At 45.9% G+C, this 27,059-nt stretch overlaps 1 protein-coding gene across 5 annotated transcripts in view; it reads left to right on the forward strand.

Annotated features, from left to right (window-relative positions):
• The window catches only part of LOC121580993 (zinc finger protein 521), a 152,573-nt gene that overhangs the window by 88,103 nt on the left and 37,411 nt on the right, over nt 1-27,059 (forward strand). For all 5 annotated transcript variants that reach the window (XM_041896260.2, XM_041896261.2, XM_041896257.2 and 2 more), the window contains one exon: nt 24,440-24,571. In XM_041896260.2, coding sequence (XP_041752194.1) covers nt 24,440-24,571 — 132 coding nt within the window. The remainder of the gene's footprint in view (nt 1-24,439; nt 24,572-27,059) is intronic.

A 27,059-nucleotide genomic window follows, 5' to 3' on the forward strand; every position in this document is an offset into this window, starting at 1 on the left:
CTTGAGGGAAACCTGTTTCAGAGATTTGAGACTGGGACAGAGGTTCACCTTTCAGCAGGACAATGACCCTAAGCATACTGCTAAAGCAACACTTGAGTGGTTTAAGGGGAAACATTTAAATGTCTTGGAATAGCCTAGTCAAAGCCCAGACCTCAATCCAATTGAGAATCTGTGGTAGGACTTAAAGATTGCTGTACACCAGCGGAACCAATCCAACTTGAAGGAACTGGAGCAGTTTTGCCTTGAAGAATGGGAAAAAATCCCAGTGGCTAGATGTGCCAAGCTTTTAGAGACATACCCCAAGAGACTTGCAGCTGTAATTGCTACAAAAGATGGATCGACAAAGTATTGACTTTGGGGGGGGGGATTCGCCAATACATATCCCAATTGAAATAAAGAGCTCACTCCAATCAATTTTAATAGAAAGTTAGCAAAAATAGATAAGAACATGCTACAATGGAAAGGTAAATACCTGTCTATTTGTGGAAAAATCACCCTGATTAACTCTTTAGTATTATCCCAGTTTACCTATTTGCTTATGGTCTTGCCTACTTCTAGCGAACAGCTTTTTGAATTACAGTTGAAGTCGGAACTTTACATACACTTAGGTTGGAGTCATTAAAACTCGTTTTCCAACCACTCCACAAATGTCTTGTTAACAAATTATAGTTTCGGCAAGTCGGTTAGGACATCTACTTTGTGCATGACACAAGTAATTTTTCCAACAATTGTTTACAGACAGATTATTTCACTTATAATTCACTGTTTCACAATTCCAGTGGGTCAGAAGTTTACATGCACTAAGTTGACTGTGCCTTTAAACAGCTTGGAAAATTCCAGAAAATGATGTCATGGTTTCAGAAGCTTCTGATAGGCTAATTGACATCATTTGAGTCAATTGGAGGCGTACCTGTGGATGTATTTCAAGGTCTACCTTCAAACTCAGTGCCTCTTTGCTTGACATCATGTGAAAATCAAGTCTGGTTCCAAACGCCTGAAGGTACCACGTTCATCTGTACAAACAATAGTACGCAAGTATAAACACCATGGGACCATGCAGCCGTCATACCGCTCAGGAAGGAGACGTGTTCTGTCTCCTAGAGATGAACGTACTTTGGTGCGAAAATTGCAAATATATCCCAGAACAACAGCAAAGGACCTTGTGAAGATGCTGGAGGAAACAAGTACAAAGGTATCTATATCCACAGTAAAACGAGTCCTATACCGACATAACCTGAAAGCCTGCTCAGCAAGGAAGAAGCCACTGGTCCAAAACCGACATAAAAAAGCAAGACTACGGTTTGCAACTGCACATGGGGACAAAGATTGTACTTTTTGGAGAAATGTCCTCTGGTCTGATGAAACAAAAATAGAACTGTTTGGCATTAATGACAATAGTTATGTTTGGAGGATAAAGGCGGAAGGCTTGCAAGCAGAAGACCACCCTACCAACCGTGAAGCACGGGGGTGGCAGCATCATGCTGTGGGGGTGCTATGCTGCAGGAGGTACTGGTGCACTTCACAAAATAGATGGCATCATGAGGAAGGAAAATTATGTGGATATATTGAAGCAACATCTCAAGACATCAGTCAGGAAGTTAAAGCTTGGTCGCAAATGGATCTTCCAAATGGACAATGACCCCAAGCATACTTCCAAAGTTGTGGCAAAATGGCTTAAGGACAACAAAGTCAAGGTATTGGAGTGGCCATCACAAAGCCCTGACCTCAATCCTATAGAAGATTTGTGGGCAGAACTGAAAAAGCGTGTGTGAGCAAGGAGGCCTACAAACCTGACTCAGTTACACCAGCTCTGTCAGGAGGAATGGGCCAAAATTCACCCAACTTATTGTGGGAAGCTTGTGGAAGGCTACCCGAAACGTTTGACCCAGGTTAAACAATTAAAGGCAATGCTACCAAATACTAATTGAGTGTATGTAAACTTCTGACCCAGTCTGAGGCCTAAGTGTTGTTGTTATCTAGTTTACTCCAATTAGGGGATGGGTGGTGGGGTTGGAGAGTAATAAAGGGAAATACAATTTTTTTAAGGATGTGTATACATACATATACATACATACACATACATTTACACATACAGTGGGGGAAAAAAGTATTTAGTCAGCCACCAATTGTGCAAGTTCTCCCACTTAAAAAGATGAGAGAGGCCTGTAATTTTCATCATAGGTACACGTCAACTATGACAGACAAATTGAGAAAAGAAAATCACATTGTAGGATTTTTAATGAATTTATTTGCAAATTATGGTGGAAAATAAGTATTTGGTCACCTACAAACAAGCAAGATTTCTGGCTCTCACAGACCTGTAACTTCTTCTTTAAGAGGCTCCTCTGTCCTCCACTCGTTACCTGTATTAATGGCACCTGTTTGAACTTGTTATCAGTATAAAAGACACCTGTCCACAACCTCAAACAGTCACACTCCAAACACCACTATGGCCAAGACCAAAGAGCTGTCAAAGGACACCAGAAACAAAATTGTAGACCTGCACCAGGCTGGGAAGACTGAATCTGCAATAGGTAAGCAGCTTGGTTTGAAGAAATCAACTGTGGGAGCAATTATTAGGAAATGGAAGACATACAAGACCACTGATAATCTCCCTCGATCTGGGACTCCACGCAAGATCTCACCCCGTGGGGTCAAAATGATCACAAGAACGGTGAGCAAAGATCCCAGAACCACACGGGGGGACCTAGTGAATGACCTGCAGAGAGCTGGGACCAAAGTAACAAAGCCTACCATCAGTAACACACTACGCCGCCAGGGACTCAAATCCTGCAGTGCCAGACGTGTCCCCCTGCTTAAGCCAGTACATGTCCAGGCCCGTCTGAAGTTTGCTAGAGTGCATTTGGATGATCCAGAAGAGGATTGGGAGAATGTCATATGGTCAGATGAAACCAAAATAGAACTTTTTGAAAATAGAACACCATACCTACTGTGAAGCATGGGGGTGGAAACATCATGCTTTGGGGCTGTTTTTCTGCAAAGTGACCAGGACGACTGATCCGTGTAAAGGAAAGAATGAATGGGGCCATGTATCGTGAGATTTTGATGAAAACCTCCTTCCATCAGCAAGGGCATTGAAGATGAAACGTGGCTGGGTCTTTCAGCATGACAATGATCCCAAACACACCGCCCGGGCAACGAAGGAGTGGCTTCGTAAGAAGCATTTCAAGGTCCTGGAGTGGCCTAGCCAGTCTCCAGATCTCAACCCCATAGAAAATCTTTCACCATCACTGCTCTAGAGGAGATCTGCATGGAGGAATGGGCCTTGTGAAGACTTACAGAAAACGTTTGACCTGTGTCATTGCCAACAAAGGGTATATAACAAAGTATTGAGAAACTTTTGTTATTGACCAAATACTTATTTTCCACCATAATTTGCAAATAAATTCATAAAAAATCCTACAATGTGATTTTCTGGATTTTTTTTTCTCATTTTGTCTGTCATAGTTGATGTGTACCTATGATGAAAATTACAGGCCTCTCTCATCTTTTTAAGTGGGAGAACTTGCACAATTGGTGGCTGACTAAATACTTTTTTCCCCCACTGTATATTGAACCCGATTTGTCGACCCAGGGCAGGGCTGATTTTATTACAGTTGTAGTCTGATAAATATGTAGTTAACAATATATTTTCTGAAGGCTTTACGTGCTCCTGGGGGGTTTTAAAATATAATTTGAAGCTTTGTGTGATATCTTAAGGTAGCTCTCTCTTTTTAGTATTTCTTTCCTTCTAAGGTTGTGTGTTATGAGGATAGCACCCCCTTCTGCTATTCAGTATTCTACACTCTACAATCCCTATTCTACAGTGTATGCAAAGACAGCCATACTTCCAGAAAGCCCTCTTATGGCCATACTGAGCCTCACTCCCCTCCTCACGTGTCCCTGAGCTCTATATGAACAGCAGGTGATGCTCGGTCCCTCGTCGCTCCCTCCTGTTCTGTTTGCCCAAAACGATCTCATCCGATCTGGCCTCTGTTCCCCCAACTGATCTAGTTGACTGGGCTGGGTAAGTTAGGTAGGCAGTCCCTCCAATCCATCCCTCAGTCCCTCCATCCCATCCTCCCTCCCAATATGCACTTGGACCAAGGCTCAGGCTGCACCTTTTGTGTTCCACAGGGATAGGGGGGCCAGATGGAGGAATTTGATTAACCAGCAGTGGAGGACCAAATGTTCAATTGGATACAGAACCAGTTGGAGGGAAGGCTAGATGGATGGAGGGATAGAGGAAGGGGGGTATAGAGAGGGATAATTCTAAAATGGCTGGTGGTAGTGCTGAGCGCCGGCCAACACTTTCCAAAGGGGAGCCGAAACAGGCACTGAGGTGTAGTAATGCAGAAGCCCTTTTCCAAGTACCAGCTGGGCCTTTTAGGAGCCTCTATCCCCACAGCAGACACTCAGCAGCCTCCGAGCAGCTTGACTTTACCATATGTGGAACTTTTTTTATGCTCCAACTTTTTTTATGCTCCACCTGGTTTCCCCGGGGGACCTGTGCCGCTGGGATGCTGGAGGCAGGTGAATTGTTCTTAATGCAAGGCACTGAATCACTGGGCCAACAACATGAGGGAGAAGGGAGGGGGGAGAAGCCCCTAGGGAGGGGAAATTGATCTGCAAAAAGAAAGACCAGCATGGACTGGCACGACCTTGGAACCGGGCGCCCGCCATCTCACTCGCCCGCCTGCAGAACAGAAACGGGGCGGCGTGATGTGTCATTGTGCCTTCCACTCTAGATCTGCATGCTGCTACCACTTTAATAATATCTACAGCTGACATATTTTTTTTTATAACAGTGGGTATAATTTTTCTAAGTGCTTTTTAAAATAGAACTTAATCCATTTGTAAACTGGCTGTGCCTGTCTTTCTCCTGCTCCCTTTAGCTAGCTCCCCCTCCTCTGCTCTGCCGCTGGTCGATTCTGAGCCGTTTCTCTTTCTCTCTCTTTTGCGCTGTCTCTCTTTTTGTCTTTTCTCCCTCTTCACTCCACATATTTCATCCTGGTTAGCATTTTAGCATAACTACTGTTAGTTCAGTGTTATTTGTAGCAAATTGAAATAAACACTATCAACCCATAGTACTTGTACCACAATTTGTTCGAACATTGGAATGTTCCAGTGGAGGCTCCTCGGGGGACCATCCTCCTTTATAGATAAAACTATACTAAATATGTTCACGTCACCAAATAATTGATTGAAACACGCTGTTTTGCAATGGTCTTCAGTAGCCTCAACAGCACTCTGTAGAGGCTCGTTTTTCTCAGCCCCTTCCATAATTATGACAACTTCCAGAGGACGTCCTCCAACCTATCAGAGCTCTTGCAGCATGAACTGACATGTTGTCCACCCAATCAAAGGATCAGATAATTAATCTAGCACTGAAAGCATATGATACAGCCAGCTAGCACTGCAGTGCATAAAAGGTTGTGAGTAGTTGACTCAAAGTGAGAAAGACAATAGTTGAACAGAGAGAGAGAGAGAGCTATATATATATGTATTTTTTTCACTTTAATTTACTTAGCTAGCTAATGCAGCTAGCTAGTTTAGCCTACTCAAACACCTGGCACCTGGCTTGACCTGGAATTCTTCCAAGTCAAGGTAATCTTTTGGTTTTATTAATTTATTGCCACCGGGGCCCGCCAGTGTAACTGCTAAACTGCATGCTAACTGTAAACTGTACTGCATGATTGTAGCGGGTTTACTAATGCGTTAGTTCTAGTAGCTATGTTGACGTTGACTTGACATTAGCTAATATGGTGACAACGAAGTAGGCTCTGTGTAGAGGTTAGCAGTTATGATATGAAGGTTTGGCTTGGAAAGGTTTTTTTGCTTGGTCAGAGACAGCTGATGTGTTGTGCACTGAAGTCCACAATGAAGGGAAAAGGTGAGAGGAATAGAGCGCATAGATGCAAGAAGGAATTATACAACGATCTGGCTGCTATGAAAGTTAACTGTGTTTGCGTGTGATCAGGGGTGTATTCATTCCGCCAATTCTGTTGAAAAACGTTTCTTAAACAGAAGCAAATGAAAGGGGATAAACATACCTGAATTTGTCCAATAGAAACTCTCGTTTGCAACTGTTGGACTAATGATTACACCCTAGATCAGCTAGATGCAGGCAAGATTTTGCAAGGCGGTATTGAATGTGTCAATGTCTGTCACTTTGATTACTCAAATGTCTCTCGACCTGTGCACCTACGTTGTAAACTTTCATTCATGAGGTTGGTATAGGGAAAATTCAAGTATGATGTAGTAAGTAGCCTAAACCTATCGATGTCACATTGAGCTGGATGAATGGAATATGAATGACAGTCATCCAATATGCTGTAATAGAAATAAGGCCATGCTCATAAAAAACATTCTCGTCCTCCCTCATCTTAAATGGTACCTCCCGCCACTGGAATGTTCTGTATGGTAATAGTTATGCATTTGGAGATGTACAGTACCAATGTCAGGAACACACTAGCTCTAGCCTGCGCCAGGGGTTTTATGGACTCTGGTCTGAGATTGGAGAGGATCGCTGTGAAGGTAGGTCAGGCGAGGCCGGTTTTAGGTTTTAGGCAGGACAGTGGGATACAGGACAGCCAGTCGGCCACTCTCCTGCCTGCACCTGTCTCACCGCGGCGAGGGGCTGGCAGAGGGCCAGAGGTTAGGGAGGTCAGGGTTCACCACTGGGGGCTGTCAAGGTCAGGAGGTCTATCACTCTCTAAGGGGCTCTGAACCCATCACTCACGCCCTGCTATACACTGTACACTATTCACTAGCAGGCCCCAGTGTGCTGTGCTTTACTTTTTCTTCCCCTTCTTTATTAATCCTTCCAAATAGCTTGGATGGGCTAAAACTCAGACAGACAGACAGACAGACAGACAGACAGACAGACAGACAGACAGACAGACAGACAGACAGACAGACAGCAGCGAGAGAAACTATAGCTAGCTAACTGTGGGGTGTGTGTGGAGACTCTAAGCTGTCAGCTGGAGATTTCACTTTGAAAAGCTGCCTGTTTCCTTTCCCCTTTCTCCTCGCTGTCCTTTCCACCAATCAGGGTAGCCGCCAGAGTCCAGGCACCCAGGGAAGCCGCCCTCTGACCCCACTAGCAGTTGTTGGTTTGTTTTGTTTGGGGGTTTTAGTGAAGGGACAGGGAAGGGGAGGGGAGGGGAGGGCTGCCTTTTGACAGGTCAGACAGCAGGAACTTGGAGGAGGTCTTTAACAGAGAGAGAGAGAGAAAGAGCCAGGCATAGAGGGAGAGAGAGACAGCCAGGGAGGGAGAGAGAGACAGCCAGGGAGGGAGAGGAAGAGTCAGTGAGTTGGTTTCAGCAGTGCCAGAAACAAGGCTCTAGCTTCCCCTCGTCTTTCCTAGCCTTTGTTTCAGCTCCAGTGTTAACAGACTGATTACTGCAAAGAAAATAAAGAAAAGCTGTCTGAATCGTTACATTCCCACTCATTAAGATGTGGAAAATGGGCAGTTTTAGGGGGAAAAGTGGGACCATTCATGCGAAGTCCATTCCATCAGCAGACAGACATTCCTTGATACCACTGTTTGCGCAGCTATGCACCCCTCTTTATGTGCTGCCAACCCCCCTTCACCCACCACCAATCATTCCCCCATACCTCCTCTGAGCGAGCTGGGAGCCTGGCTGTAGGGGATCCCAGTCACTGGGGATAGGGGGAGAGGTGAGGAGGCTGGAGGGGTGCACGTAACCTGTGGCTCCCCCTACTGGCAGTCGTAATTGGGGCAAGGCCACAAAGCCTCCATGGGTCAGAGGAGGGGCCTGTCATGTGAGGGGTGTGGGCGGGGGGGGTTGGAGGGTGTAGGTCTATGAGGCGTGTCCGTGGAGATGGAGCAACTAACCGTCACGCTGTAGAGTGAGCTCTGACAGGCCGTGGGGGACGGGGAAGCCGGGGCCGCCGGTCGGATCCAGCCTGTCAGCTGTTCCAGCAGCTAGCGCCCACTGCTCCATGCTGAGCTGAGCCCCGCCGATCGAGGAGCCCTCCACCAGGACTGTATTACTGAGTTTTGGCAAGGGGAGAGCTGGGGTTGTGTGTGTGTGTGCGTGCATGTGTAAGTGTGAGCATGTCTAAGTGTCTTAGTGTGTGTGTATGCGAGACGGTGTTGAGGGGTATAATTGGGAGCACAGAGGGAGCTTCATCTCTCCATCTTATGATTTAGAGGTGAAGACAAGAGCCCGCGGGGGCCCCCTGTCAGAGCTTTTGGGCGCGCTCGGCACAGACTTCAATAAAAACACACAGAAAATAATTCCCCCACAAGGGCGCCTGGCTGAATTGCTGACGCCGATGTAAAAGATTCCGTTTTCAGTGAATCATTTAGTGCACGACCCTGCTTGCGTTCGCTACACAACGTCAGGAAGCACCTCCATCCCCCCAGCCTATCCTCCTTAAAACACAACAAACCCAGAGAATACAAAATTATATTCTCACATACTATTTCACACATCGATCACCTCCAGCTCCTGCTCTCACTCCTTCACTCTCCTCCAATATTCTCTCTCTCTCTCTCTCTCTCTCTCTCTCTCTCTCTCTCTCTCTCTCTCTCTCTCTCTCTCTCTCTCTCTCTCTCTCTCTCTCTCTCTTCTCTCTCTCCCCAAATGTCAAGTGTAGTCAGAGGGATGTATGTTGTTTCTCCCGGTAACCACAGCTTGCCCAGTCGGCTGTACAGTACGTTGGGACTAGGCTGTCGCCGAAGCACCACACACCACATTACATCGGAGCCGCGTCATCAGATATGTTCTGAGAAAGTAACATAAATGTTTCCAAGTGTTGTCACAAGCTCACAGGCTCCTGTTGTTGGCGTGCACCAGAGGGAGATAGCGCCTTCTCAAACCTTTTTGTCTCTTTCCTCTCTATTGTTATTTTTCTCAACTCTGTTTCTCTGTTTGGTTGTTAGCACTGTTATTTAGTGTGGTGCAGCATCGCAGCATGCTTTTCTTTCTCTCGAGGATGTATTATTTTTGTGAGTTTTGACAGATGGGGTGGTCGGTTCTCAGTTGGTGTTGTAGTCGGAGTTAAAATTAGACAAGTTGCCTTTTTTTGTGTGACTTAGAGAGCTGTCATCTTCCTAGAAGCTGTGCAGAGCCTGTCAATCAGACACAGAGTGTTTTAATCTTCTCTGTCCAACGTTAGGAGGTGCTGACGGGTAGACCGAGGATTCCCTCCCCTGGACAATACCATTCTGCTACATGCTCATGCACTATAATGTCACATGTAGCAACCAGTTAAGAAACATGAAAAGTTTCTTCCTCTACTTAATCCCGCCACAAGTCAATGGGGGAATCAAGCAATGGCTGCCAGTGGGTTTTGAAGATATATCAGACATATCAGAAGTCTGTTTGAAAGTGTTTTGTGATCTTGTCGGAGATATGGTACATCTTCTGACAGCTGGAAGGAGATTGGCAACTAAACAGCAGTCAGATTGTCACAGTAAAAAAGCAAAACCGAGCTGATAGAATAATTCTAAATCCTCGACTTCATAGCAGGGTAATGAACAAGGGTTCCCTTCCTGTTCGTGATAACAATGGTGTTTTGTAATTCTATAGCCTTTCTAATAATACTCCAAGGAATAGAACACTAGGAAGAGAACCTTTGTAATCCAAAGCAGGCTAGAAAGTAGATGATATTTCACAGAATGCTGTGTTAGCCAGTATGTTTATAGGGACTCTATTACTAGAGAATGATAGGAATCAGCTTTTCCCCCAAGCAGAGTTACAGTAGCAAGTAGACTATCTGACTGAGACAAACCAGAGAGCAGATTCAGCTTGACCCTGTGTACAGTATGGTTGGCTAGGAGCTTTATATAGGGCTGTGTCTCTCCTCTCCTCATACCCCCAACGGCCCCAGACTGAGCACTCTCCCTGAAGACCTCTCCTGAGAGCTCTTGTTTTCGAGGAGCATCCTCTGACAGTCTTAATTGACAAGTGGTCTCTCTCCAAGGCCATGAAGAAAGCTCACTCTCTCTTTTGCTCTCTCTCGCTCTCTTTTTCTCTCTGAAAATACCACTCTGGGCATGTCTGGGATAAGTGCCGTTTTCTCTCCTTTCCTCCTTTCCTCTCCTCTCCTCTCAGGCCCATCCAAGGCTGTGTTGTGTTTACTGGGAGGAACTAAATGGTGCCGTCAGAGAACAGCAAACACTGAGAGCAGAGCTGGGGAGAACAGGCTGGGGAGCAGGGTTGGGAAGTGGGGCATGAGGAGAAAGCATGAGGAAAATTGGGGCTGAGGAGGTTGGATGAGGAGTAGACTGGGCTGGGGATGAGGAGAAGACTGGGCTGGGGATGAGGAGTAGACTGGGCTGGGTATGAGGAGCAGACTGGGCTGGGGATGAGGAGTAGACTGGGCGGGATGAGGAGTAGACTGGGCTGGGGATGAGAAGTAGACTGGGCGGGATGAGGAGTAGACTGGGCTGGGGATGAGGAGTAGACTGGGCGGGATGAGGAGTAGACTGGGTTGGGGATGAGGAGCAGACTGGGCTGGGGATGAGGAGTAGACTGGGCGGGATGAGGAGTAGACTGGGCTGGGGATGAGGAGTAGACTGGGCGGGATGAGGAGTAGACTGGGTTGGGGATGAGGAGCAGATTGGGCTGGGGATGAGGAGCAGACTGGGCTGGGGATGAGGAGTAGACTGGGCTGGGGATGAGGAGCAGACTGGGCTGGGGATGAGGAGTAGATTGGGCGGGATGAGGAGTAGACTGGGCTGGGGATGAGGAGCAGACTGGGCTGGGGATGAGGAGTAGACTGGGCGGGATGAGGAGTAGACTGGGCTGGGGATGAGGAGTAGACTGGGCTGGGGATGAGGAGTAGACTGGGCTGGGGATGAGGAGCAGACTGGGCTGGGGATGAGGAGTAGACTGGGCGGGATGAGGAGTAGACTGGGCTGGGGATGAGGAGTAGACTGGGCTGGGGATGAGGAGTAGACTGGGCTGGGGATGAGGAGCAGACTGGGCTGGGGCTGAGGAGCAGACTGGGCTGGGGATGAGGAGTAGTGCTGAGGGGCTTGGATGAGGAGCAGGGCTGAAGAAAGTGGCTGGGGAGTATAGATGAGGAGGGTCTCTAGGCTCCTCTGGGCTCCTGATCTCCTTCAGGATGGATGGAAATGGCAATAATACAGCTTTCTTAAAAGCAATATAATAATATACTGAAAATGGTGGTATGAAACTGTATTTCTAAAAACAAAAAAAGGTAATATTCAAATGGATTATACTGCTCTGTGTCATATATAATGCATGATAATAGGCATGCTTTTCAAAGACATCTTCAAAATTGATATACTGTATGTTCATCTCAAAGGCACAATTGAGCTTTACACAAAAGCACTTACAGAAAAAAAGAAATCTGACAAACCCCCGAGCAATTAGTCCACCGCCGCCTCTGTTTCTTTGTCCACCTCTCCATTGTCCTCGTTCTAAAAGTCACTCCTCCTACCTCCACTTTCTATATCCTTTTTCCTCTGAGACCATACAAGGTTTCTGAGTTGAACCCACAGTTGGTTTAAGTGTAATGAAATGTATGTCATGTCTGTGGCACTGAGGCTCTCGCTGCCCCCCACCCACCCACCCACCCACCCCTCACCTCACCCCTGGCCCTGTGAAAGCCATGGGTCTGTTCTGACAGGAATGCCTGTGTGGCTTCCTCTGCAGTGATCTTTACCCCCTCCGGGTCCTGTCCAACTATTTCAGGACGTCCCTGTGATTTGAGAGTGGACTCAACCGTCCACGCATGCTTCAGAGAATCGACTGAGGAGGAGGAAAAATAGACAGAGATGGGATGGAGGGATGGAACATTTTGACAGCTAGACTAGCAGGCCTCTGGGAAATCCTACTCTGATGCCTGACTGGAGAGAAAAAAACAAGGCAGGCTCTGGTTTAATAATGTTTATTAATGTATTGAACCTCCACATATGGAGCAACGCTATGGTGCACTGGTGCACTGGTGCTATTATTGGGGTTATGAAATCTAGTAGGCACCCTTTTATTTGTTGGATTAGTGAATTGTTTTCTTGTGTGTCCTTTTCCATCCTTTCATTTGATTCCAATGGGTTCAGATAATGGAAACTATGGCAACGGAAGTCAGGTGCAGTCAGTAGTTGCAGAGGAGAGCAGAGGCACACATGCTGAGCCATGTCCCAGATGATGCACATTTGAATTTTAACATATATTGACTCAATTCCTGGTATCTGTTTATTTATCATATATTCAATCTTTATGTAGATTAGTGAGAATATAAATCATGCGTGGAGCACTTTCCTTCAATGGCTCGGCACGTTTGTGTGTGTGTCTCTTGTGTTTTATTTTATGGATATGTGTGTGTGTGTGTGTGTGTGGGTGCATGAGTCTGTCTGTGGGATCTTATGGATATGTGAGTGTGTGTCTGTTTGTTATTGCCACTTCGAGAGAGTGTGCGTGCGTGTCCACTATATTAGACAGGGGGCGGCGACGGGGGTGCCCCAGCGTGTGTGACTGGGCTCTGTTCAGAGCTCTCGGCGCCAGCAGGGTGCGCCATTCCAATTTACCCATCAGCCACGAAGGGAGGGGGTAAGAGCGCGGGGCATCGCTGTCAGAGATTTCACATTGGAGGGGAGGAGATTACCAGTCAGGGGACCCCTGTGAGGAGGTGATGAGGGAGGGAGGCTGCAGGGGCGCAGCGTGGGGGACGGAGGCCTGGGAGGGGGGGTTGAGACTCATCTCAGCGCCACCCTGAAGTCAGTGGGCTTTTTGGGAGGGTGGAGAAGGGGGAGGAGGAAGGGGGAGAGAAGGAGTCAGTGGGCTTTCTGTTTTTATGGGGTGGGTGGGGAGCGTAGAGAGAGTAGCTGCCATGCCAAGCAGCACATCTGCCTGACACCAGGCACCAGGCACAGTGATGACACAGTGGATGCTAGTCAGGGCCTGTCCAACCTCATCCACATCTCTGGATGTTAGGGTATTGGGTTGATTCTGGTGAACTGCTGTAGTGGATGTCGTGTTTCTCTTTCACCCAAAAACACATAGTGACATAATTGTTTTACTCTCTCTCTCCTTCTATCTCTCTCTCTCCGTCTCCCCAATATCTCTCTCTCTTTCTTTCTCAAATGTACTTGGCCTTGTAGGCTATTAGATCATATTTAAACTCTCAGACTGAGTCCACTGTCGGTTCTATATTTGAGTGTCCGCCAAATAACCCAGCCATTCTGTAGCAGTTCAGCCCCAGAGGCTCCAAGGTCTGTTGGGGAGATGGGACGTTCCAAACAGCATAACTCCCTCTCTCTTTACACCCTCTCTGCTCCCATTACTTAATTATATCCAGGTGTTTTCCTCTCTCAGGTTTCTCTTGATCTAATGAAAATGTAACCGCAAATACATAAGGCAAAATTAAAGGGGAAAGGAAAGGAGGAGGAAGTAGCTGAATATGCTGTGTGAAGCAAATTATGGGCCCCATGTAGATTCATCAGTCCTCCCGGCTGGATTAAGGGAGGGCCTTTCTAATGAAGTTCGCCCCGTCAAAATGAAGGGACTAATTCTGATTTAGCTGAGGTAATGAACTTCCCCTCTCCTAGTGAGAACAGCACCATGGGGCGAGAGAAAGGGAGCCAGGGAGAGAGAGAAAGAGGACAGGATAGAGAATAGACTAGACTAGAGACAGGTTAGGTAGCGAGAGAGTATGTCTCTCACAGAGTAAGAAAAAAAAGTATTATGCAAAACGCCTGTCTCGTATTTGCTGAGATGTATTAAATTTCCAGCGCAGGCGCCTGTGTTATATAAAATTATGCTAATGTCTTGCGGACCCGCTGCGAACGGTGGCTTGCTGGTCCCGAGCATGCGTGGCTGGCCGCTACACGGAGCGTGCTCAGTGGGACTCGCTTTTTCTATTAAGGAAAACCTCTAGACACCTGATGATGAATTCTCTCTCACCAAATGTTCCCCTCTCTTTTTTGTGTCGAAAATATGAGCGCTTTTCTAAATGACTTTGGAGAGCCCGGCATGGTGCTCGGTGCTCTGTGGTCTGCACTAAGCGCAGGGGTAGAGGGGGGTGTAGAGGAGGGAGGGGGGGGTGGGGGTTGGTCCCTCTGCACCAGGCTAAGGGAGTCAATTAAGGAGAGCACTGATAATTATAAGCCGGCAGAAACGCAGGGGCTGGCTAATTGTACAGTGCTCCATGCCACGAGCCCAGCCAAGGGGCCTCTCTCCATCTCTCCAGCCCCTCTCTCCAGTACTCTCTCCTCTCCCGTTCCTTTGTGTGGATGGGCCGCGTACGGACCCCATAGAGCCACACGCCCCTCAGCCTGCACAACGCTGCTGCCACAATGAGGCAAGCGAAGAAAGGCTCTTGCATGTGTGTTGTAATTAACTTTTTACATTCAGGCCACTCACTCTTTTCATGGGTAGAAAGAGAGATTCTTGTTAGATTCGTCCCCCCTCTCCCTCCCTCGCTTGCTCTTCTTTGCCTGTTAGTTTTTTGTCTGATTCGCTTCTGTGTTTTTCTCTCTTCAGAGTCAGAGCCTTGTTAGGCTATAGTCCATTTGACCTTTATTTTCTCCTAAAAAGAAAAAGGCCCAGCAGTTTAGAATGGGGCCTGGATGAAGTAAAAGAGAGCAGTTGACTGCAGAATGGTGTTTGTGTGGCTGCAGGGTGTCTAGTGCTCCACTGCCATCCATCTCAGCAGCTAGCCTGCACTGTTTGTCCCTGACGGACCTCCATACCTAGCCTCAAGCTGCAGTGCCTACACATAATTCGTTAACAAGTCTTTTGCTCTGCTCTCCCCTTTGCTGTGGTGGGGGGTTTTGTGGGGGTTTTCAGTGAACTGCAGCCCCAATGACCTACCAGCTATTAATTTGACCAAGTTATAACCTGTGTGTCTTTCTTGCTTTAGGAATTATGGTTAAACTGTCGCTATTTAGCAACAAAGTATATTGTATAGCCCCCAAGTAGCGTGTAAACACCAGCTCTTTTTCTCTGGTTTTACTGTGAGTGTAGTATAGACTTCCCTACAGCAGCATCCTTAACTTCAGCTGAATACTGATTAGCTAGAGAGAAAATGCCATATGCCCAATGTCTTCTGACTATTGATTGATTTTAGCATGTCTTTGTATGCATTGTAGTAGTCTGTGCATAACCTGTGCAATACCCATTACCAGGCTACACCTTTGCTACCGTGTCTTCAGGCGTTATGCATTTTTATCTCGACACCAAAACCCTGTCAATTTGGCAGTCAGTATGTGCCTGGACCCAGCCACCGCGGCCGCCATGGGATGGTACGAGGCATTTAATGTAGGCGGTGTAGAGAGAGAGGAAGTGGAGACTAGATGTGCTCTGTTTAGCACCTACAACGTGCACTGTGCACCGTGCATTGGCGTACGTTCAGGTTCAGATTCAGCCAGCATCAGACCTGACACTCTCCCAGAGACTTAGGCTGTGTCTCAAATGGCACCCTATTCCCTTTATAGTGCACTACTTTTAACCAGAGCGATATGGGCCCTGGTTTAAAAGTAGTGCACTATAAAGGCAATAGGGTGCCAGTTGGGACACAGATTTGTATTATCCCCCCCCCCCCACTGCCGCCCGCACGCTAACTTGCTCGTAAGGGTAGTCTCCACCACTGACATGTCACACCCGACAACCTCACCCCTTGGTTCGGTTCCCTCTGGAGGGTTGGCATAAACGTTACCCAGAAATGGCACAAACTTGGGAACCTGACATGGGGTCTGTTTCTCTGTCTGTCTGTGGTGCCTTGGTTCTCTCTCCTTGTTCTCTCCTCGCAATCCTCCAGATTCCATGATTCTCTGTTTTGTCATGAGTGGGTACTCTTTTCCGCTACACATCTCTCCTGTATTATTCTTTTTTCCCTCATACAGTGGGGGAAAAAAGTATTTAGTCAGCCACCAATTGTGCAAGTTCTCCCACTTAAAAAGATGAGAGAGGCCTGTAATTTTCATCATAGGTACACGTCAACTATGACAGACAAAATGAGAACAAAAATTCCAGAAAATCACATTGTAGGATTTTTAATGAATTTATTTGCAAATTATGGTGGAAAATAAGTATTTGGTCAATAACAAAAGTTTCTCAATACTTTGTTATATACCCTTTGATGGCAATGACACAGGTCAAACGTTTTCTGTAAGTCTTCACAAGGTTTTCACACACTGTTGCTGGTATTTTGGCCCATTCCTCCATGCAGATCTCCTCTAGAGCAGTGACGTTTTGGGGCTGTCGCTGGGCAACACGGACTTTCAACTCCCTCCAAAGATTTTCTATGGGGTTGAGATCTGGAGACTGACTAGGCCACTCCAGGACCTTGAAATGCTTCTTACGAAGCCACTCCTTCGTTGCCCGGGCGGTGTGTTTGGGATCATTGTCATGCTGAAAGACCCAGCCACGTTTCATCTTCAATGCCCTTGCTGATGGAAGGAGGTTTTCACTAAAAATCTCACGATACATGGCCACATTCATTCTTTCCTTTACACGGATCAGTCGTCCTGGTCCCTTTGCAGAAAAACAGCCCCAAAGCATGATGTATCCACCCCCATGCTTCACAGTAGGTATGGTGTTCTTTGGATGCAACTCAGCATTCTTTGTCCTCCAAACACGACGAGTTGAGTTTTTACCAAAAAGTTCTATTTTGGTTTCATCTGACCATATGACATTCTCCCAATCCTCTTCTGGATCATCCAAATGCACTCTAGCAAACTTCAGACGGGCCTGGACATGTACTGGCTTAAGCAGGGGGACACATCTGGCACTGCAGGATTTGAGTCCCTGGCGGTGTAGTGTGTTACTGATGGTAGGCTTTGTTACTTTGGTCCCAGCTCTCTGCAGGTCATTCACTAGGTCCCCCGTGTGGTTCTGGGATTTTTGCTCACCGTTCTTGTGATCATTTTGACCCCACGGGGTGAGATCTTGCGTGGAGCCCCAGATCGAGGGAGATTATCAGTGGTCTTGTATGTCTTCCATTTCCTAATAATTGCTCCCACAGTTGATTTCTTCAAACCAAGCTGCTTACCTATTGCAGATTCAGTCTTCCCAGCCTGGTGCAGGTCTACAATTTTGTTTCTGGTGTCCTTTGACAGCTCTTTGGTCTTGGCCATAGTGGAGTTTGGAGTGTGACTGTTTGAGGTTGTGGACAGGTGTCTTTTATACTGATAACAAGTTCAAACAGGTGCCATTAATACAGGTAACGAGTGGAGGACAGAGGAGTATCTTAAAGAAGAAGTTACAGGTCTGTGAGAGCCAGAAATCTTGCTTGTTTGTAGGTGACCAAATACTTATTTTCCACCATAATTTGCAAATAAATTCATTAAAAATCCTACAATGTGATTTTCTGGATTTTTTTTCCTCAATTTGTCTGTCATAGTTGACGTGTACCTATGATGAAAATTACAGGCCTCTCTCATCTTTTTAAGTGGGAGAACTTGCACAATTTGTGGCTGACTAAATACTTTTTTCCCCCACTGTATATCTGGTATAAAGGTAATTGTATCAGTCCTAATGAGGTAATTAGCTAGCATTTGACTGGGTTAGGCCATCGTTATCATCATGCTTGTATAGTAATGAGGGTGATTTCCAGGATTAGATAGCTTTCCTATAGGGTTTTTTCTATAATGTTGTAAATAATTGCATGTCCTCCTCTTTAAACTGAGAAGGCAGGAGATAGATATTAGTTATGTTCGCCTCCAGGCGCCAGTTCTCCAATCAGCCTAGGTCCAGTGGGAGCCTGGTTCCCGTGTGGCAGCTAGCTCCCACCTACCAGCTACATCTACATCCCCGCCCACTTCCTCTTCTCAATGCTCTAATGGGCCTTGTAGTATCTCTAAAATGAACCGAGTTCCACGTGAGAAGTGGTTCTATATCTCCAGAGAACACACACACACACACCACCGCGCAGAGAGGTGGAGTCGATTTGTATTCACCCATAATTCCCTGGGCCTTAATCACTCGGATTTTCCCGTGGAGAGGTAGAGCCAAGTAAACCCACCTACTGTTTACAGGCCCTGAGCTGTCTACTCTACTATTTTACCATACACAACCCTATAGCTTTACTCTATATAATAGTATGTCTTCTCAAAACCCAAATTATATCCTTATCTTGCCTTCTGTCAATTTCAAAAAGTATAACAGTCACAAGTATAAATTCTGAGTTTGTAGGTTGAAAGATGTTTGAATGGAGGATATGTGACTGAGTCTTTCAGAAACAGAAACAGCTGTGGCCTAGTCTGGATTTTGTGGCCTACTCTGTCCTGGCACCCCAATAGTGGAACAAGCTTCTTCCTTACATCAGGACAGCGGAGTCCCTGCCCATCTTCCGAAAACGTCTGAACTCTATCTCAATAAATCCCACGGCGCCCCCCAGTGTTTTCCTACTACCACTGACTTTGCTGATAACTACTTTATTGAGGGAGACTATACAGTGGGGAAAAAGGGATTTAGTCAGCCACCAATTGTGCAAGTTCTCCCACTTAAAAAGATGAGAGAGGCCTGTAATTTTCATCATAGGTACACGTCAACTATGACAGACAAAATGAGAAAAAAAATCCAGAAAATCACATTGTAGGATTTTTAATGAATTTATTTGCAAATTATGGTGGAAAATAAGTATTTGGTCAATAACAAAAGTTTCTCAATACTTTGTTATATACCCTTTGTTGGCAATGACACAGGTCAAACGTTTTCTGTAAGTCTTCACAAGGTTTTCACACACTGTTGCTGGTATTTTGGCCCATTCCTCCATGCAGATCTCCTCTAGAGCAGTGATGTTTTGGGGCTGTCGCTGGGCAACACGGACTTTCAACTCCCTCCAAAGATTTTCTATGGGGTTGAGATCTGGAGACTGGCTAGGCCACTCCAGGACCTTGAAATGCTTCTCACGAAGCCACTCCTTCGTTGCCCGGGCAGTGTGTTTGGGATCATTGTCATGCTGAAAGACCCAGCCACGTTTCATCTTCAATGCCCTTGCTGATGGAAGGAGGTTTTCACTCAAAATCTCACGATACATGGCCCCATTCATTCTTTCCTTTACACGGATCAGTCGTCCTGGTCCCTTTGCAGAAAAACAGCATCAAATCATGATGTTTCCACCCCCATGCTTCACAGTAGGTATGGTGTTCTTTGGATGCAACTCAGCATTCTTTGTCCTCCAAACACGACGAGTTGAGTTTTTACCAAAGAGTTCTATTTTGGTTTCATCTGACCATATGACATTCTCCCAATCCTCTTCTGGATCATCCAAATGAACTCTAGCAAATTTCAGACGGGCCTGGACATGTACTGGCTTAAGCAGGGGGACACGTCTGGCACTGCAGGATTTGAGTCCCTGGCGGCGTAGTGTGTTACTGATGGTAGGCTTTGTTACTTTGGTCCCAGCTCTCTGCAGGTCATTCACTAGGTCCCCCCGTGTGGTTCTGGGATTTTTGCTCACCGTTCGTGTGATCATTTTGGGGTGAGATCTTGCGTGGAGCCCCAGATCGAGGGAGATTATCAGTGGTCTTGTATGTCTTCCATTTCCTAATAATTGCTCCCACAGTTGATTTCTTCAAACCAAGCTGCTTACCTATTGCAGATTCAGTCTTCCCAGCCTGGTGCAGGTCTACAATTTTGTTTCTGGTGTCCTTTGACAGCTCTTTGGTCTTGGCCATAGTGGAGTTTGGAGTGTGACTGTTTGAGGTTGTGGACAGGTGTCTTTTATACTGATAACAAGTTCAAACAGGTGCCATTAATACAGGTAACGAGTGGAGGACAGAGGAGCCTCTTAAAGAAGAAGTTACAGGTCTGTGAGAGCCAGAAATCTTGCTTGTTTGTAGGTGACCAAATACTTATTTTCCACCATAATTTGCAAATAAATTCAATAAAAATCCTACAATGTGATTTTCTGGATTTTCTTTTCTCAATTTGTCTGTCATAGTTGACGTGTACCTATAATGAAAATTACAGGCCTCTCTCATCTTTTTAAGTGGGAGAACTTGCACAATTGGTGGCTGACTAAATACTTTTTTTCCCCACTGCACTTGCTACATTTACGTCATTTAGCAGACGCTCTTATCCAGAGCGACTTACAGTTAGTGAGTGCATACATTTTTCATACTGGCCCCCCGTGGGAAACGAACCCACAACCCCGGCGTTGCAAACACCATGCTCTACCAACTGAGCTACGATTATGATATGTTGTTGTCTCACCTAGCTATCTTAAGATGAATGCACTAATTACATTTACGTCATTTAGCAGACGCTCTTATAGTTAGTGAGTGCATACATTATTATTATTATTATTATTATTATATATATATTTTCATACTGGCCCCCCGTGGGAATCGAACCCACAACCCTGGCGTTGCAAACGCCATGCTCTACCAACTGAGCTCTACCAACTCCCCTACCCTGGACGACTTGCGCGCCGCCCCATGGGTCTCCCGGTCACGGCTGGCTACGACAGAGCCTGGATTCGAACCAGGATCTCTAGTGGCACAGCTAGCACTGCGATGCAGTGCCTTAGACCACTGCGCCACTCGGGAGACCAATTGTAAGTTGCTCTGGATAAGAGCGTCTGCTGAATGACTAAAATGGAAATGGTAATGTTATTTTATAACAGGCGATTTCCTCAGATGTATCCTGTTTGTTTTCTGTGACCTATAGTACATTTTATAACGAGTGGGTCTAATCCTGGATGCTGATTGGTTAAAACCGTGTTCCAGCCAGTGTCAATTCCACAAGTTACCACCAGCTAAGGCTATGAAGTTGAAATGCCTATTCACTATTCCATCTGACTGTGCAATCCATTGTCTCATCAGCCCAGCCAGGCAATTTATATACCAGATCTACACTGTAAAAAGAATCTAGACATTATCTCCCATTTCCTTTAGACTAGCATTTGGTTTTCAACAGCGGAGATTTGTCTTAACCTTGCCGTCTGTCTCTCCGACATTTGCAACATTGTTTCAATATCACAAGGAGCTGTGAAATGAAACGTAACCATGTTTGAACTTTAAGGAAACTTTCTGTTAAAGTAATGAAATTCCGAGAAAATAATGTTTTTTTGTCAAGTTCTTAAATGTACCAAAGCTGTACTATCATTCATGTATAAGTGGTGTAAGCAACACAACTTGGACAGCCAGACAAGACAGAAAGAAAACAAACCCCAGTGTCCCAAACAACCAAACAACCTTCAACAGAACATGAACTTCAGCCTGGTTGCTAAAGACTAAACACAAGAAGAATAAATAATAGACTGTCCTTTTTTAGATATAGTTTTCCTCCTCCGTCTCCCTACTTCCACATGGGAGAGATATTAGGCATTTGTGTATTAAGGAGCTGTGAAATACATAAACCATGAGCCTTAGGAGTGCCACCAGGCCCTGTAGATATGCAGATAGGCTTACTTTGCTTAGAGGAGCAGGAACAGAGCAGCTCTCATCTAAAGGATTTCTCTTATGAGTGCAGGGGGACAGGGTGGTGGCAGTGGAGGGAGGTACACTCAGGAGAATGGAGGGAGAGGGAGGTGGAAGGAGGGGGAGAGACAGAGAGAGGGAGGGCGAGAGAAAGAGAGAGTTGCTAGTCCCCAGTGGCTCTGTGACTATATCCAGAGTCTGCTCCAGTCGGTGCAGAGGGGCCGGGTTGGGGGCTACTGAATGCTCCGTGCTGATTGGACAGTCCTGGGGGAGGCCAGGGGAGCGACAGGAAGTGACCTCACGCCGATGAGGGAGCTATAGGGGCGTGCTGGCTGACTTCTTCCCCTGACTCTCACTAAGGAACAGGATGCCAGTGTGATCCAACTCCTGCTCTCCTGCCGCATACAAACCCGTCCCCCCATACACAGTAACATTATGGGGACTGTCAGTGCAGAACAGACTTGTACACTCCACACATACACACATACACACATACACAGTAGTGAATAATTATCATACTAACAAACAAACACGTCTTAGATTCACAGACATATGCACAGCTCTCTCTCTCTCTCTCCCTCTCTCTCTCTCTCTCTCTCTCTCACACACACACACACACACACACACACACACACACACACACACACACACACACTCACACTCACACTCACACTCACACTCACACTCACACTCACACTCACACTCACTCACACAAACACACATGCACCCAATGTCAGACAGTTGGGCAGGTGCAGAGTTATCTGCATAATGAGGCAGGCCAGGTCTCTGAAGGGACAGGAGTGTGCTCCAGGGTCAAACCATGGCTGCACATATGGGCACAGGCATGGAGCGCTCTGAATACACACACACACAGAGCCACGTTGAATGCGGATCAAAGCGGATAGTGATCCAACTCTAACTCTATCGCTATCTTAACCACGTGCACAAATGATGCACGCACGCACACGCACACACATACACAGCGTGTCTCATCTTTCAAAAGGGAGGGCATGATCACAAGTGACATGATCATCTCCTCTGATTGTTATTTGTATCTTTCCATCCAAACCTAAGCCACTGAGCCAGACACACACTGTAAGACAATAGCTCATCCAGACATGGCCAGCTTTAAATGTTTGTTTTGAGGCCTTAGTAGAATTTCCTCATCTGCTTTACAGGGCCAGATGGTTAGGTTATAAGGAGAAGAGGGCAGGCCTACAGGAACATGTGGTGACATAGAGCACAAACATACTCTGTATGTAATACATGAGTAGACTCACCATGTTGCCTGGGAGACGTGTTCCCCTCTTTTCTAGAACAGCCCAGGTCATTGGGTTGTATTTTTCACTCTATGCTCTAGTGCAGTCTTGATGTATAGAATAGGCTAGTCACCAAAACAGATGAACAGCTTCATTTCTTTGTTACTGTAACACCCTTATGACGTGACTCCACCTCCCTTGTAAAGGTTTAAACCAATTCATTTGTTTATTAACATTACTTTGTCAAGTTTGTTGTAATCGACTGTAGGTTTCAGAAATTAGTAGATTGTCATCATTTTGCCAAATATTGTTAGTGGAGTGAACCAGCCCATGTTATTTAATGTGTGCTTTGAGCAGTGGAACAACAATTGACCATAAAAGTACAAATGGGAAAGTCACTGGCAGGGTGTGGGCTGGGGTTTTAAAACACGGGCATCTAGGTGGATCTGGGGTGAATCTGTTCCCGTTCATCGCAGGCCATTGTTGTTTAGGTGAGTTGCGTTGCCAGATCTGTGAGTCAGGTTGCCAGATTTGCCCAAGGCCCATTCGGTAACACTCCGCTCTGATCCTCCAGGGCCTGGTATGGCCACAGCTGGTGGATTGTGTGTTTGCACGTCTGGCACCCTGGGCCCATGTTGTGTGCATTGGGCTGTAGAGACTGAAGGATGAGCCCCGACCCTGGTTGGGCCCCCTGAGACCCTCCTCCCCATACCCCCCACCCCCCTCTCGCTGGCCCCATGCCTGGACCCATACTTCACGGGACAGGGGGAATTTGACAGAGCACAGGCCCAACCCCATGGAGAGTGCACAGGGTTTTTATTGATGTGCAGTTCAGGAGATGGGCAGCTCCGCTCCGATTGGCTCTGTGGAAGTCTGAGTCAGCGGATCGTTGTGCAGCAAATGAGCAGTAGGGCAGGTTCAGTGTCTGAACCAACAGCATTTATTTCAGCTATCAACAGCCTCGACTGTCCAAGGTAATCTAATGTCTGTAGGAAGACGTGTCACACATTCTAACGTGATGGGGGAATGGATACTCACTCACACATGTTTTGGCCGTTGTCATGGGCAATATCTCACTTTACGCATTAGTTATAACTTATGTATTAGTTATGACAAATATGGGAGATTTTTATTCTAGGAGAGTTGGAGACAAATCTAAGTGGACAAAAACTGATTTTAATAGATTTTTATTCTACTCATCCACAATAATGAGAATAATGCCGTCGATAGTTACATAGTGGGTTGCCATGGTGATAATGAAGGGAAGTATTCAAAGGTTGATATGTTGACATGTCTGTAATGACCACTGATTGAATGCTACTCATATTGTTTATTATTAGATTTTGATGAGGAAATTAGTCTGTTCCCACGCTTGGCTATTCTTACATTTGCCACTTAATCTGTAATTTAGCCTATATGCCTCTTCATGCATTTCATTTTTCCATATCTACCTAGCGCTGCACTACACATTCATTTGCCCACACCAAGTCAGCCAGAAATTAATTTGTGTGTAAGCCAATCAAAAAGAGCCATGCTTGCCATGTTCAAAGTGCAAGACCTCGCCTGTGCAATTAGGCCCCCCACTGACTGTCCAATTTATGCCTGATGGGTCTAGATCACACATTATATTGCTTCTTGTACGAGCCATGAAAGTCACAGGCAGGAGCCTTTGACACAAATGTGTTGAAGCTAAATTAAATTGGGAAGGAGGAGAAAAAGAATAGACTCTGGATCTCTCTCTGCTGTTTGTGCTCTGATTATTCACTCTTCTAACTGCCTTATTTTGTGTGTTCTCTTGTTTCTTTCTCCATAGAAGAGGGTCTGAACCATGAGTGTAAGCTCTGCAGTCAGTCTTTCGACTCGCCAGCCAAACTCCAATGCCACCTGATCGAGCACAGCTTTGAGGGCATGGGCGGCACCTTCAAGTGTCCTGTCTGCTTCACAGGTGAGTGCGTGTGTTTGTGTTTGGGTGTGTGTCCGTGTGTGTGTGTGCGTGTGTGTGTGTGTGTGTGTGCGTGCATGCACGCGCCATATTTCCATAAACCTCATTGTTTGTCTGAAATGGCAAATGGTTTTCTAAATGAGTGGGGAAAGGTCAGAGAGGCAGGTCAGCCAAAGCTGAGAGCAATTTACTGCGTGCACCTTTTTATTTACTCAAATTGCCTCCATATCAAGAGCTACAGACTGTCATGAGCAGAAACACAGAGAGAGAGAGAGAGAGAGAGAGAGAGAGAGAGAGAGAGAGAGAGAGAGAGAGAGAGAGAGAGAGAGAGAGAGGTGACGGAGGGAGAGTGAAGTGCTAATTGTGGATGTCGGTGGTGCTGATAGCTGTAATGATCTCATCTGTCTGTGTGCGAGGAGGTGGAAGGACGATGCAGGACTCCTCCGGAGAGGATAACGCCCTCCTTTAGTATCAACAGGGTTAACTATCTCTATAATGAAATCTGCAAAGTCGTTAACTTGTCTTCCAGCTCCTCGCCACTCTTTCTTTCCCCATTCTCTCAGCTCTTTAGCTATACTCTTTCTTTTCACCATTTTCCATTCCTCAGCTCTTTACTAACTTCACTCATTTTTATATACAGTTGAAGTCGGAAGTTTACATACACCTTAGCCAAATACATTTAAACTCAGTTTTTCACAATTCCTGACATTTAATCCTAGTAAAAAGTCCCTGTTTTAGTTCAGTTAGGATCCAGCTTTATTTTAAGAATGTGAAATATCAGAATAATAGTAGAGAGAATTATTTATTTCACCTTTTATTTCTTTCATCACATTCCCAGTGGGTCAGAAGTTTACATACACTCAATTAGTATTTGGTAGCATTGTCTTTAAATTGTTTAACTTGGGTCAAACGTTTCGGGTAGCCTTCCACAAGCTTCCCACAATAAGTTGGGTGAATTTTGGCCCATTCCTCCTGACAGAGCTGGTGTAACTGAGTCAGGTTTGTAGGCCTCCTTGCTCGCACACGCTTTTTCAGTTCTGCCCACAAATGTTCTATAGGATTGAGGTCAGGGCTTTGTGATGGCCACTCCAATACCTTGACTTTGTTGTCCTTAAGCCATTTTGCCACAACTTTGGAAGTATGCTTGGGGTCATTGTCCATTTGGAAGACCCATTTGCGACCAAGCTTTAACTTCCTGACTGATGTCTTGAGATGTTGCTTCAATATATCCACATAATTTTCCTTCCTCATGATGCCATCTATTTTGTGAAGTGCACCAGTCCCTCCTGCAGCAAAGCACCCCCACAGCATGATGATGCCACCCCTGTGCTTCACGGTTGGAATGGTGTTCTTCGGCTTGCAAGCCTTCCCCTTTTTCCTCCAAACATAACGATGGTCATTATGGCCAAACAGTTATATTTTTGTTTCATCAGACCAGAGGACATTTCTCCAAAAAGTACGACCTTTGTCCCCATGTGCAGTTGCAAACCGTAGTCTGGCTTTTCTATGGCGGTTTTGGAGCAGTGGCTTCTTCCTTGCTGATTGGCCGTTCAGGTTATGTCGATATAGGACTCGTTTTACTGTGGAAATAGATACTTTTGTACCTGTTTCCTCCAGCATCTTCACAAGTTCCTTTGCTGTTGTTCTGGGATTGATTTGCACTTTTCTCACCAAAGTACGTTCATCTCTAGGAGACAGAACGCGTCTTCTTCCTGAGCAGTATGACGGCTGTGTGGTCCCATGGTGTTTATACTTGCCTACTATTGTTTGTACAGATGAACGTGGTACCTTCAGGCGTTTGGAAATTGCTCCAAATGATGAACCAGACTTGTGGAGGTCTACAATTTCTATTCTAAGGTCTTAGCTGATTTCTTTTGATTTTCCCATGATGTCAAGCAAAGAGGCACTGAGTTTGAAGGTAGGCTTTGAAATACATCCACAGGTACACCTCCAATTGACTCAAATGAATTTTCTGGAAATGTCCAAGCTGTTTAAAGGCACAGTCAGTTTAGTGTATGTAAACTTCTGACCCACATGAATTATGATACAGTGAATTATAAGTGAAATAATCTGCCTGTAAACAATTGTTGGAAAAATTACTTGTGTCATGCACAAATCAGATGTCCTAACCGACTTGCCAAAACAATAGTTTGTTTAAAATAAATTTGTGGAGTGGTTGAAAAACGAGTTTTAATGACTCCAACCTAAGTGTATGTAAACTTCATTTAATTTCATCATTTAATATTTTGGACATCTCATCGTTTTACTGGTTTCATCTTTTTACTGCACCGCTCTTCTCCATTAGGTCTACAGCTCTTCTCTTGTCCTATTGTCCAACAGATCCTCACTCAAGGTCCTTTCTCTCTCTTTTCCTCAGTCTTCTCCACCCCTCCTCTCATCCCCCTCTTCTCTCATAGCTGTTTGGCTTTATCTCTCTTTTAGCAGGAGCTTATTGATATTTCCCTTCCCCCTTCCTCCCCCCACCAGGGTC

This window comes from Coregonus clupeaformis, chromosome 14 (genome assembly GCF_020615455.1).
Source record: "Coregonus clupeaformis isolate EN_2021a chromosome 14, ASM2061545v1, whole genome shotgun sequence".
NCBI lineage: Eukaryota > Metazoa > Chordata > Actinopteri > Salmoniformes > Salmonidae > Coregonus > Coregonus clupeaformis.